The sequence below is a fragment of the Typopeltis vanoorti genome, chromosome 20 (assembly GCF_054136105.1).
Source record: "Typopeltis vanoorti isolate ZY-2024b chromosome 20, IOZ_Tvanoo_1.0, whole genome shotgun sequence".
In the NCBI taxonomy this organism is placed as follows: Eukaryota; Metazoa; Arthropoda; class Arachnida; order Uropygi; family Thelyphonidae; genus Typopeltis; species Typopeltis vanoorti.
The window spans coordinates 73,984,415-73,999,198 of NC_143568.1; the positions used below are offsets into that span (position 1 = coordinate 73,984,415).

Below are 14,784 nucleotides of genomic sequence, written 5' to 3' on the forward strand. Positions count from 1 at the left end.
GGCGTGAACAGATGGCATCAATGGTAATATCATATTAAAAACGAGGATATTAGGAAAGAACTTGACATTGTCAGCATCCAGGAATGCATTAGCAGAGCTAATCTCAGGTGGTATGAAACAGAATGGGCAAGGAAGAATTAGCAAAACAAGTGCTCTCTGCCAGGTTGGCAGGAAAACGACCTAGAGGGAGACCAAGATATAGGTGGATTGATACGGTGCAAAGTGCATTAGATGATAGAAATATAAGATCTGATAATGTTGGAGTCTTGACAAATAACACACTGATTTGGAGGAAAATTGTAGATAGGAAGTTAGTAATGATGTAAATTTTTCATGTAGTACTATCATATCCTGTGCACCCCTTGAGGGTATATGACAGGAATTTGATGATAATGACTTCAGACTGGGAGAAACTCTAAAATTAGCTTTTTGACAGTGAAGTTATTTGTAAATGGTAATATATAATTGTGACTTGCTATCACTAACAATGAGAATCAGTAGTAAAAAAAGACAAGTGATAGGTTCAATTCTAGTCAGTGGCTACAGGAAAATTTTCCTAGGTTTTTTTTCCAGCCAGTTCCTGAGTTAGACAATATTTGGTGCAGACAGATATCCCTACATCCAACCATTTCCTTTAAAAAAAAAAAAGGAAGATAAAAAATCAGCCATCAAACTATTGTTTCATTACCCTCACTTCAAACTTCTAACAAAACAATGGAGGAGGTCATCATTAATAGTCACTTCTAAATTTAGTACCTGGAGGCTCATTAATTATTGATCACCAATATGGATTCCATCATCTTTGTTCCATAGCAAAGCTTCTAGCCAACTTTTCCATGGTTTGGACACAAACTATGGAAAAGTTTAGAGAAACCCATGTAGTCAACTCTTGACATTTCCAAAGCATTTGATCAGGTCTAGTATAAAGGCCTTCTTATCATGTTGCCATTTTATGGTCTGCCTTCTATCCTTTGCAAATGGGTCACCACTTTCCTCTCTGGTTATGCATTACACATTGTGGGAGGGCTTCTGGAACAGTCAAACAATTTGATGAAAATTTTTGGTTCACCACCACAAATGTATAAACAACATTCTAACAATATGTAGATTTTGAATTTATAATGTGTTAGGAGTCGAGAAGAGAAGTACTGTTCAGAACAAAAATGAATAGTGAACTTTGTTGGAGGTTAAAGAGGCTCTGGACATGATGTATTTATCCCAGGACAGGCTAAATCTGAAAGCCAACCCGAGAAGAGAAACTGATCTTCCCCTGCAGAATGTTATAAAAAGTGAGGAAGAATGAAGTCTGGGCTTTCTTCCAGGAAACAGCACACAAAGCATTAAAATTCATTAGATTATCTTTGCCACACTTGAGAATCAGTGTTTAAGATGCTGATTCTCAAGTATGAATTGTGAAGTTTGAAATAAATCCTAGTTTGATGTCATATACTGTTTCCTGTAATAATGCCCTGCTACAAAGCTTAAATTGCTGAGACAAGCTCTAAAGGAATATCAGCACCACACTTTCAGGATTAGCACTGTTTTAGACAAGTCCAATAATCTATCAGAGCTCTTAAGCTTTGGTATTCTAATAAATTTCTTCATGCATTAAATTAAATTTCTAATTAATGACAAGGAAAAGAAAAGCTTACTTTTTACATCCTAAAGCTTTGGCATATTTTACACTTAATGCAATACTGCTTTGAAATTCTTCTTCATAATGAGGTTTGGCTGCAAAACCAAATTCTCCAGCTTTCATATCCCCTGAAAATAAAAAAATAATACAATCAAATACAAACATCAGCAGAAGATGTTAAAAAAATAAATAGAGCCATGTATCTAAATGAATATACAACAAACTTAAAATTAACATTTAACAATTAAAAATTATCCACACAAATTTAAGTGCTAGTAAAGATTTTCAGCTGTGTGTATGTGTGATTTAGATGGTATTTTATGTTGCACTGCATTCAATTGGGATTCTCTGAAATTTGGATAATGCAGTAATTAAGATACATATTTCAAAACAGTGCACAGTACAGGTAGTCTTTAACTTACGATGATTCGCACTTACGACGGCCAAAAATTATTATTAAAAATTCTCTAATTTAACTTTGCCGCCTGCATATAGATACATATATCACATTGCAGAATTCTACTGCTGCTTGACGATGCTCCAGGACATCCTCTTCATATCAGCGATTTGAATGAAAATATGTGATGTATCCACCGCCCAATACAACAGCTGTGATTCGACTATGGATCAAGGTTCGATTGCTATATTCAGGACATATTATCTGAAAACTACATTTTCTCAAGCAATAACAGCAATGGACAATGATGCTACAACATTACATGAGTTTTGGAAAAATAACGATATTAACCAATGCATCCAGAACATTGGAAGTTCATGGAAGGAAGTATCAAAACAATGTATGTGAGGAATTTGGAAGAAGTTATTACTGCAGGAGACACTCGAAGAGTACAATGAGCATAGTATGTTAGAACTAGTGTTTCCAAATTCCCGACATTTTGAAACCTTCGGGAATCGAGAATTCCCGAAATAATCTTTTTTTATTTAATTTTCGTTGATCATCTATAACAATGGCTATAATAAATATTAATAAACAAAAAAGCCATAGAGAAGGTGGGGCAACCGGAATTCGTGGCACCGGCGCAGAGGTTTCGAGACACTCCTATATGTAAAAGATCGAAGCAAAAAATGAGTAAATAAAATTTCCTAAATGGAGGTCGACTGGAATTTCACGACTAGTGCATCTCTTGTCCTGAGCGCTAAACAGGGGTCACTACGGTATCATTTTGGCTAGGTTTCTGTTATATTCAGGTTTTCTCAAAATAAAAGAGAATTTTTTACTGGAGAATATTTAAATATTTTCATAATTCTTCATACACTGCTAATTGCCAAAGATCATCTCACAAATCATATGATCAGCTCACGCCACACCATCTAACTCAGAATTGCTGTTATCATCTTTATCGTATTCAGAATCTGTATTAAATTCACTATCACTGCTACAAGTCACTGATGGTTCACCTTTCAACTTTTTAACATAAAATACTTTTGTTACAGCTATATGTAGCGCATGGCTGTAGCAGTACTGTTAAATAGTCTGTGATAATTTCCGAATTTTTCCATAACAGCTGCACCGTCACTTGTAATTGAAACTGCATCACTTTCAAGTTTTAATTGAAAGTCTTCTAATCTTTCCTGAAGCAAGGATAACACTTTTTCTGCAGGACAGTTCCTATGTATTCTTATTAAACCAAGGTTCGTAGAGGTCTCATTGCAGTATACATGAACATTCAGGTATCTGCGATTCTTGCAACTGGTCCACTTGTCTATTGAAATACTCAGTTTTTTATTATCACATTTGAATACTTCCAATTTCTGGATGTACAGTTGTTTCACTTTACTATAACAATTATGTATTAGTGTCATAACTGAAGATGGACTTTAGGCAACTGCATTCCTTTTCTTATGAAACTTTCCCTAATAAACTCACTTTTTGTGATGGTGTTGACTGATATCCCATCCAAGACTGCTAATTTGCTTATGGTTTCTTCTAAATCCAATCCCTTGACATAATGTAAAATTGTCATTTGTCTCTTAGAAGATGAAGGCATTGGCTCATCATTATTCAATTCAGACTGTTTTTTCCTTTTCATTCCATGAATGTATACTACGTGCCTATGTAGACCGCTGGTTGATGATGCTTTGCATTGCAAAGTTTTGGAGCATATCTGGCAACGAGCTGGTTCGTTATCTTCATCTTTTCTAAAATATTCCCAACATTCTTTATACTCTATACTCATCGTGATGGCCATCTATAAAAAAATATTAAAATAGGAACGTGAACGTGCTCACACTTTAAAAATGCACTCTCTCTTATAGTTTCTCCACAGGAGTAAGAAATAACAAAAGGCTACCTGTATCCAGTGTTCTAGCTTAAGAAAGTCTCGCATTTGAAGAGAACAGTGGTGATTTATTGCTAATCAGAATGAATTGATAAGCACAACAAAAGTCCAACTCGAGTATTAATATATATATATATATATAAATATATTTTTTTTTTACTAAGTAATTTAAGGAAATTACAACATCACTAGGATATACATTAAAATAAATTTTAATATACTTCAATATTTCGGCAACGTCACGTTGCCATTTTCAAGAAACTTAAGAACAAGACACGTGCATGCAGGCACAACAAACAGTAAATGAGGAAGAAGCAGGAAACTATTATTTCTCCTAAAGTCCTGATGGTGCCCCTTAGCGGGAAATGTTGGTATTCTTGGGCAACTGGGCTGAAGGTCATCTGATGTAGGTTTCCCAAATTTGAGGCAGTCTCATGCAGCCAAATTTGTTGAGGTTTGGATTGTTTCTTAGGGCTGAAGCTGATTCCATGAAAAGCCTTTCATACTTGTATTTACTACGGTGTACTATCGTCGCTTTTTTCCACCGTATTCTATGGCAAGTATCCAGCACATGGTCAGCAAGACCAGAGTGGCTGTACTGGTGAAACTGGATGTAGTCCTTGTGTTCAGAAATTCTGATATTGGCTGTCCTGCCTGTTTGGCCAAAGTAAGACAGCTTACAGCTGCAAGGGATCTGGTATACACCAGGTAGAGCGGATAAGGGATGCCAATTTTTTATATAATCTGTAACAAGAAGTTAAGTCATGTTTTTTTAGGATTTTTGTAATTTTTTCTGAGGTGCCTCGGATATAGGGTATGGTGATGGATTTAGAGTAATCCTTGTTGTGTGTGTGTGGGGGGGGGGGATTGTGGTTTACTGGTTTCAATATTTTTTAATTCCAGTAGAGTTTAATTCCAATTAATTTTCTTTAATTCCAGTAGAGATTTAATTTCCTTACTGGGCATGTTGGCTTTTGGTGGTTTAGCTTTGGTCAGAACACAATCTACATCCTGTCTAATATCATTGGTGACGTGGTTTGGAAGGTGTCGTATCCCGCGTTCAATTCTTATCATAATATCGTCAGCAGGTATTCTTCTGGGTGCAATGGCGAAGTTGTGGCCATGTGCGAGGGTGTCGAGTGCTTCAGGTTTCACACTAATTGACAAAAGGTTGACTACTGTGTCAGTAGAAAGTTGTGGTTTCGAGATTGAGTTTTTTTTTAAATTTTCAAATTTTTTGTGTCGATCTCGTATTTTTTTAAATTCTTTCTCCACTGCAGTGCATGAGATGTTGTATAAAATAGACCAAATTTTGTGGCTTAAGGTGCTTGAAAGGTCATCTTCAAGTGCCTGTATAGCTAAGTTAGCTAAGTCTCACCTACCTAAAACGCTGCCAGGATAACCAGGTAATTCCTAACTGTGTGAAATTCAAGCACTGTTTCTCTTTGCAAAAGGCGCTTCGTATTTATAACCGTGCCAGCCAAGCCTTACTCAGAGAGCAAATTGCCATGACTTGCCGTTTCCTGAATGATGCTAACTTAGCTATACAGGCACTCAAAAATGACCTTTCAAGCACCTTAAAGCCATGAAATTTGGTCTATTTTATACGACATCTCATCACTGCAGCGGAGAAAGAATTTAAATTCTTTCTCCGCTGTTCACAGTGATGAGATCAAGTTCAGTTCACAATGTACGAGATCGACACATCAAAAAATTTGAAAATTTAAAAAAGAACTCAATCTCAAAACCACAACTTCCTACTGAAACGGTAGTCAACCTTTTGTCAATTAGTGTAAAACTCGAAGCACTCCACGCCCTCGTACGTGGCTACAACTTCGCCATTGCGCCCAGACTCCCTATCAAGTACAATCCCACCAACTCACAAATCAGAAAACTCCACAGGCCCCTTAAGAAGGTCACTTCTTGGCCTGTGGAAATCACTAACAAATTAAAACCATTTAACTCCATACCCCCCCCCCCCGTATTTATGGACTCCCAAAAAATATAAGGAAAATGTGCCATTATGTCCCATAGTGGATGGCATTGATTCCTCCACATACAAACTAGCTAAACATTTGGCCAAAGCTCTCTCACACTATACTGGCAACACACCTTCACACATAAAAAACTCAGCCCACTTCAAAGCCAGCATAGAAAACCTTACACTCAAACACACTGACATAATAGTCAGTTTTGATGTCTCCTCCTTATTCACAAATGTCCCATTCAAAGAATCCTTAGAGCTAATCCAAGCTAAATTTCCTCCCGATATCACAGCCCTTTTTCAGTTCACAATGAACTCAGGCTATTTTGTTAGGCAAGGAAAATTCTATAAACAAATGGAGGGGACAGCCATGGGTTCTCCACTCTCCCCACCCTTGGCCAACTTTTATATGGAGACTTTTGAAGAGAATGCCTTAAACTCTGCCCCACAAAAACCAACCATTTGGCTTCACTATGTTGATGATGTGCTCGCTGTTTGGCCACATGGCTCCGATGCACTCCTCTCCTTCCTAACACATATAAACAACCAACATCCCAGAATCAAATTCACCCTGGAAGAAGAAAAAAAAAACTGCCTTCCTCTCTTAGACACACTAGTCACCCACCAGCCTAATGGACATTGGTTTTCTCAGTCTATAGAAAACCCACCCATACAGGCAGATACATTAACCAACAATCCCACCACCCCTCCTCACAACAATATGGAGTCATTAAGACACTACACAACAGGGCTAAACTTATCTTTTCAAATGACAATGCCCTAACCACAGAACTAAACCACATTCTCAACACTTTCTCAGCCAATGGCTACCCCCCCCCCCCCAAAAAAAAATCCAAAAAATATTGAAACCAGTAAACCACAATCCCTCCCCCCCTCACAACAAGGATTACTCTAAATCCATCACCATACCCTATATTCGAGGCACCTCAGAAAAAATTACAAAAATCCTAAAAAAACATGACTTAACTTCTTGTTACAGACCATATAAAAAAATTGGCATCCCTTATCTGCTCTACTAAAGACCAACCTCACCCCCCGTAGACCTACCTGGTGTATACCAGATCCCTTACAGCTGTAAGCTGTCCTACTTTGGCCATACAAGCAGGACAGCCAATATCAGAATTTCTGAACACAAGGACTACATCCAGTTTCACCAGTACAGCCACTCTGGTCTTGCTGACCATGCGCTGGATACCTGCCATAGAATACGGTGGAAGAAAGCCACAATAGTACACTGTAGTAAATACATGTGTGAAAGGCTTTTCATGGAATCAGCTTCAGCCCTAAGAAACAATCCGAACCTCAACAAATTTGGCTGCATGAGACTGCCTCAAATTTGGGAAACCTACATCAGAAGACCTTCAGCCCAGTCACCCAAGAATACCAACATTGCCCACTAGGAGACACCATCAGGACTTTAGCAGAAATAATAGCTTCCTGCTTCTTCCTCATTTACTGTTTGTTGTGCCTGCATGCATGTGTCTTGTTCTTAAGTTTCTTGAAAATGGCAACGTGACGTTGCCAAAATATTGAAGTATATTAAAATTTATTTTAATGTATATCCTAGTGATGACGTTGTAATTTCCTTAAATTACTTAGTAAAAAATGCATAACCAACGTCTAAGCCTTTCCACGAGAAATATATATATATAATATATATATATATATATTTAAATATTAATACTTGAGTTGAAATATGAAATATTTAAAATATTACTGTTAGCACATTTTAAATAAATTTTATTTGTGAACAAGTATTTTATTTCAGACAATCTATAAAAAAATATTAAAATATGTATTTATTAAAAATTTTCCCAATTTCCCGACCAAATTTTCTTGAGATTCGGGAACGGGAAACGGAAAAAATTCCCAAGAATGGGCGGGAGGGAATTCCCACCCGGACACCCTATTTTACTGGAGTACTTCAATTAGAACCAATTGGAATTGGTGAGAAAATCGTTGATATTGCAAGAAAACTGGATCTAGAAATCAATATTACCAATATAGAAGAATTAGCAGATCACGAAGAAGATGAACTGACTGATCAAGACTTGATTTTCCAAAATGAAAGAGTTGTAGAAGAAGCAAGGAATAACGAGGAAGATGAAGAAGAGAAGTTAAAAAATTTACTGTAAAAGGATTAGCTGAAGTATTTTCTAAACTAAATCAAGGACTTCAGCTACTTGAAAAATATGGATCAAGACACTGATCGCTTTGCCAAAGTCAAAAAGCAAATTCAAAGTCGAGAAGCATCGTGAAATATATGAAGAAAAGAAAACAGACAACATTAACCAATTTTCTGATTAAAAAACCCACTCCCAATTGCGAGAAATAACCATATCGTCCAAATGAGTCACAGTTACCTGTTTAATTAAAGACACAGTTAATAAGTTTTTCGTTTATGTTAACTAATATTTAAACGAATTTCAAATTAAAGTAAGTGCACCATTTTTGATATGTGTTTATGTATTTTTTTCTTAAATTTTTCTTTCTTAATTTTGTATTTATATGCATATGTGCTAATAAATAATTTATAAATGTTTATGTAAGTTTATACATTTTTAACCATTTTAAGTTAAATAAAAACCTAATTTATGAAAATATTATAACAGAAATCAAACAAATTCTGACGTAAGTCGAGGACTTACATCAGAATCGACTTACGACGGAGACGTTGGAATGGAACCCCGTCATAAGTCAAGGACTACCTGTATAATAAATCAACTACACTGGTGTCCAGAAGCTAAGGACAAACTACATTTTTACCTTTATATAAAAAAATCTTCATGACTGCAGTCAAATGTGGACATAAATTCCTTACCATCAGATTAATAAATTATATTACACAAAAAATGTGTTATAAATTTTGCACAAATTAAATTGCAATACATTTTTGGCAAAAGTTACAAATCTCCTAAGGATGTATGTAGTTAAGGAATTAATGTGTAGTGCTTAGAGAAAAATATGTGGAGAGTCATTTCAGTATAGAATATGCCCACCCCGAATTGCGATGTAGCTCTCACAACATTGTAGAAAGCTTAACACCAAGTAATTCAGGAGTTCTCGAGACAAACTAGCCCACTCTTCCTTCAGAGCAAGGACAAGGCCTTGTATGCTTTCTGGATGGAAATTTCATGCAGTAACATGTCTCCCTATTGAGTTCCAAACATATTCAATGAGGTTGAGATATGGAGAGCATGCTGGCCACTCAATTCAATTAATATATCCTTGGTCTCCAGAAGTATCTCCATTGCTCGTGTATGATGTGGTGTGGCATTGTCATGCATAAAAATGAATTCTTTGCCTATAGCACCATGGAACAATCAAACATGATGTTGAAGAACTTCGTTGCAATATTGTTGACCAGATATAGTCCCTTTTTCAAACAAATGTAGTTCAGTGCATCATTAAACATAATGCCTCCTCACACCATATCTATCCCTTTCAAGAACATTCTCACAATGGTAAGCATTACCACTTTCACACCAAATCAAGTGTCATCTAGAATAAAGGAAAGACAAAAATGACTCATCTGTAAAGAGTACATTAGCCCATTAGTGTCTTGTCCAATTTTTATGGATACAAACACCACTGAAAACATGCTCTACAATGAGCTGTGGATAAAGGGACACAGACTACAAGCCTTCAGGCTTTTGGCCTACTTGTTGCAGATGTCTTGCCACATTGGTTGAGATATCTGCATACCTGTGCTTAAATGGAGCGAACTAGCAAGCTGACCTGCCATGGTGTTTCGATTATATTTTGCTGTTATAACCAAAAATCTATCTACATGCTCCATGGTAGAGCAAGGACAATTCCTTAAGAAATGTCTGGAACACATTCCATTAGTTTGAAACACTGCCCAGAGCCTGGATACAATGCTATGTAAAATTTAAAACTCTCTGGGAATATCAGCAATTCTGTGGCCAGCTTTCCGATAATTCTTCCCCACGTGAAATCAACTAGATAATATCTTTGAAACATTACAAGACATCCAATTTTGCAACTTTATTCCTTCATGAAAAGAGCTTCCTTCAAACACAATTCACTTAACACAGTCTTTTGCCTTTTATCTTGTTCAGTTCTACCATCTGACCCCCTTTGTGCCTGATTCAAAAATTTGAATGTGTATCCACTTTTGACTTGAAATGGTCACTTATACAAATTTCCACAAGCTGATTCATCTGAATTTGATATTGTAATCTTCAGAAATAGTGTCCATCTGAAGTTTTGGACACAAGTATGTTATTTACACAATTCCTACTTTCTTTCAGTTAGAACTTGAAATATGATGTACCTATTTCTTCTGAACAAAAAGGGTTAAACAGGGAAGTTATAGGCTATGGATGTTTGCTTTTCATACCATTCAAACATACTAGAAATTTGCTATAAATCTAATAATTCAATCTTGAACTTCTTTACTATCTAATCTGTTATTTGAAAAACCTTCTTTTTTTAAAAAATAAAATAAAATAAAAATATGACTGTTTTACAGAGTTTTAACTTTTGAGCCAGAAGTTAACTTTTCCTAACTCCAGTTTCCTAACCGCATGCATAAATTAATGGAAGAAATCATCAAGGAGGAACAAGCCGGTTTCAGACCCACAAGATCCATAATTGATCAAATCTTCACACTTTATACTATAGCAGAAAAATGATGGGAACACAATCTACCACTGTACAAAATTTAACACCCCGACCGGCCAGGACATATATATACGTCCAGATAAATCTGGATACAATTCTGTAACACCTATTGAATAACATGGATAAGAAGTGCAAGATGGTCTCACTATTTCATCCACCTCGGCTGGTAGAGGTTAAACAAGCCTTCGATTCCATAGACAGGGACAAACTGACTAATATCCTAAACTCTAAATCAATAGACTCCAAATTGTTGATCTTCATTTCAAACTTTTACAAAGACACAAAAGCACTCGTCAAATTTAATAATATAAAAACAGAAGAATTTAAGATAGAAAAAGGAGTTATGCAGAGCTGCCCACTTTCACTACACTTATTCAACATATACCTAGAGGAAATATGCAAAGAAATCTCCAATAAACCAGGGATAAATATAAATGGAAGAAACATCAACCACATCAAATATATCAGTGATATAGTAATCCTGGCAGTATCCAAGCTACAATTAGAAAAAACAACCCATTTTTTAAATGAAGCATGTAAAAACTTTGGAATGAGGTTTAACAGCAGAAAGACCAAAATAATTAAAATAGGAAGAGAATTGAAAACATCTCAATAACCCTGGAAAACAAAACTCTAGAATGAGTAAAATCCTTTGTCTACTTAGGAAGCACCATTACTCACAATTTGGACAGCACTGAAACAGTAAAACGCAGAATTAACATTGGATGGTCGAACATGAATAAATTAAACAAAATATGGAACAATAACCAACTCTCGAAACATTTTAAAATCAAACTGTTCAAAGCCATGATCATCCCTACAGCAACATATGGAAGTGAGTCATGGCAACTCACTAAGAAGGAACCACTTAAAATAAGTGCATTCGAGGAGAAGTGCCTAAGAAAAATAAACAAAACACACTGGACTGAACATAAAACCACAAAACAAGTAAAGCAGAATCTCAACTATCAGGACAACCTCACAGACATTATTGTTCAGCAACAGCTCTGATGGTTCGGCCATGTCCAGAGAATGCCTCCTCACAGACTTCCGAACATCGTATTAAATGGAAGAATAGGAAAACAGCATCCACCTGGAAGACTGAGGAAAAGTTGGCTCAGATCCTTAAAAGAAAGAGACGAATTCCCCGGCTTCACTACTATGTTTGAGAAGACTAGAAACAGAACCATTTGGAGACAGACTGTACAAAGGTGACTCAACCTGTCACCAGATGGATGAGATGAAGAACTCTAGTTTAACTAAAAATTACTGTCATATAACTCAAGCACCTGCACAATACTCTAATTTTCAAAGCTCTTACAAGTGCTTGACACTTAATATCAAAGCAGTAATTTTTAGGTGTTTTTAAGAGGGCATTATCATTACTATTTCTGACCACCTTGGAGTCACAAGATGAAGAGCAGGAGGTCCAATTTAAACAGTCTATCATACCATATCTTACCCATTCACCATCTGCATGTTTATCACTCTTATCAGATAATGTCTTCCACACAAGCACCTTCCAAGTACCATGCAAAAAAAAAAAAAAAAAAAGCCACCTCACCTTCTTGCCATCCTCTTGTTCTACAATATGAAAAATCTTGGATTATTTTTTTATGCCTAGTGTTCATTGTCTATTGTGTAGACTACCATGTGTTGTGTTAGCATGTCACATTATAGTTAATGTGAGAGACTAACAGAACATTTTATCATCTATCAAGGATTTTTTTTTTCTTTTTCAAATTGGTCTTTCATTTTCTGGATCTCTGATTTGATCAACTTTTGGATTTTTGTATTCTCAAGCACCCCTTAACTGAATGAACCTACCTACCTACGTTTGAGTCTTTTTCATGCCATTTTGGCTGTGGTTATTGTGTTTAGTATCCATATCATATCAGATTTTGCTTTCAAGTTCAAATGATTTGATGCGCAGTCTATGCAGAAAGAATGGAAGGGAGTTTTTGTTTCTGGGGATATATTGTTGGAGGTGGAGGAAATAAGAGATCTTGGGGTGATAGTGGATAAGGATCAGAAATTTAGGGGACATGTTGTCAAAATTGTGAGGACAAGAAAATAAATTCTGGGAATGATGCAGAGGATACTGATTTGTAGGAATATGGAGATTCTTGTTCCATTGTCTAAGGCTCTGATTAGGTCACACATGAACTACTGTGCACAGATTTGGTCACCTGGTTTTCAAAAGGACAAAGAGATAATGGAAAGGGTCCAGAGGCGACTAAGGTAGTTTTTCTGATCTCTGGAATGTCGAATATGAGGAATGGTTGAGAAGATGCAATTTAGAGTCCAGTGGATAGGAGGAAGAAGAATGATATGATAGAGACCTACAAGTTAGTAAGAGGTTGTTACAGAATCAATGTTGAAGAAGTTTTACAGAAAATGGTGGGAGATCAGGGGAAAACTAGAGGTCATCCCTGGAAGTTTTTTTAAGGAGGGTGTGTGAGCAGGGGAGTGAGAAGCAGGTTTTTTTGCAAGCAGAATTGTGAATGATCAGAATGCCTTGCCTGAGAGGGTGGTATCTGCAGAGAATTTGAATGTATTTAAGGTGTGGTATGGCGAGCTATGTGTGTCTGACAAAAGGATCTCCTAGATGAGTCTTTGACTCCATGGAGGTCTGAAGATAATAATAATGTGTGAAGTGAGCTTGAGGGAAGATTGGATTTGTATAAGATGGATGGTCTACACCTACACGTGAATGCGTTTGGCATCAGGAGTCTTGAAAAATTATTAATTGATATAAGACCTAATACAGAGAATCAGGGAAACTGAATTCTGATGGGAGGAATTGTGAGAATCTGTGTTCTATAATGTCAGGTAACTGTGTTAATGATGGAATGGCTATTATTATGGAAATGATTATGAAGAGAGAAAGAGTCTATGTTCATCTGAGTCAGACCAATAACGCATGTGTAACAATGTCTGCATAAGTAAGGAGCTAAATAAGAACAGAGATCTACAAGTTGTCAATCTGTGGCATGCAGGACCACAGACAAGTGTATGCAAAAGAGCATGCACGTAACTTATGTCTGTACACAAATGCTAGGAGTATCAGAAACAAAGGAGTAAAGTTTGTTGCCTTCATTAATATATTGGGACCTTGTATTGTAGGCATTAGTGAGACCTAGCTATCTGAAGTAGATGTACTAACTGGTATTGAATACAAAGGATACCGTATTTTCAGGAGGGATAGACAGGAAAGGAGAGGAGGGGGCATGCTGCTAATGATATCAAATGTCTTGAATCACTTAGAGTTTAGACCTCTGACTGCAATACTAGTAACATATTTTCATGTGGCAGTGAGTTTGAAGCCATACACAGTGGGTGCTGTTACAGACATGGTAGATTGGTTGCTAATGACAAAGAAATGCATCACCTAATAAATACGATGGGTGCAAAAAGAGTAATCATAAGGGGACTTTAATTATCTAAACATTGATTGGTTAGCTATGAAATCACATGAGAAGAATGAAATTGAATTTATTGAACTGTTGCAAGACATCTTCCTCAAGCAGCACATGACAGAAGTAATTCAAGGTCAGAGAGTATTAGATCTGATTATAGTGTCAGGGTGGGGGTGGCAGTTAAAGACATAACTATTCTGCCTCTGGTTGGTGACAGTGATCATGTGGTATTCATTGGGAAGGAGCTAAGTTTCTGAATGTTCCATTCAGAAAAGGTTACAAGCTGAACTACAAAGCAGGAAATTATGACCACCTGAAGTATTGACAGTGCATGGGAAGTGTTTAAAAAATACTTAAATGATGCAATATCGGAATGTGTCCCTTGGGTTCAAATAATAAATAGAGTAGGAGTGAAATGGATGTATACTCTAATTAAGCAAGAGATTTGTAAGAAAAAGATGATGTGGAAGGAATATTGTGCGCATAAGGATGATGTCAGTTATGATAATTATAAGCAGCAGGCCAGAAGAGTCACAAGTATTGTACAAAAAGCTAAGTCCGAGTATGAAAAGAAACTAGTTCTGCAAGTTAAAGATAATCCAAAACAATTCTATCATTATGCTGCTGAATTTGAAAGAATAACTACTAAATGCAGATGGTATGAGGGGGGGGGGGGGGTGATTGATGCAGAAGTGATTGTTCAACTAATGAGCAGCCATTTTGTGAAAAGCTATCAACCTGGTATATGCAACATCAAACTCACTGCTAACTCTTCAC

The 14,784-nt window shown here is 36.5% G+C and overlaps 1 protein-coding gene across 2 annotated transcripts in view; it reads right to left on the reverse strand.

The window, feature by feature from the left end:
• Positions 1 to 14,784, reverse strand: part of Gip (hydroxypyruvate isomerase-like protein Gip) — a 178,485-nt gene that overhangs the window by 37,314 nt on the left and 126,387 nt on the right. For both annotated transcript variants that reach the window (XM_090410111.1, XM_090410110.1), the window contains exon 2: positions 1,653 to 1,764. In XM_090410111.1, coding sequence (XP_090266237.1) covers positions 1,653 to 1,759 — 107 coding nt within the window. In that variant the 5' untranslated portion in view covers positions 1,760 to 1,764. The remainder of the gene's footprint in view (positions 1 to 1,652; positions 1,765 to 14,784) is intronic.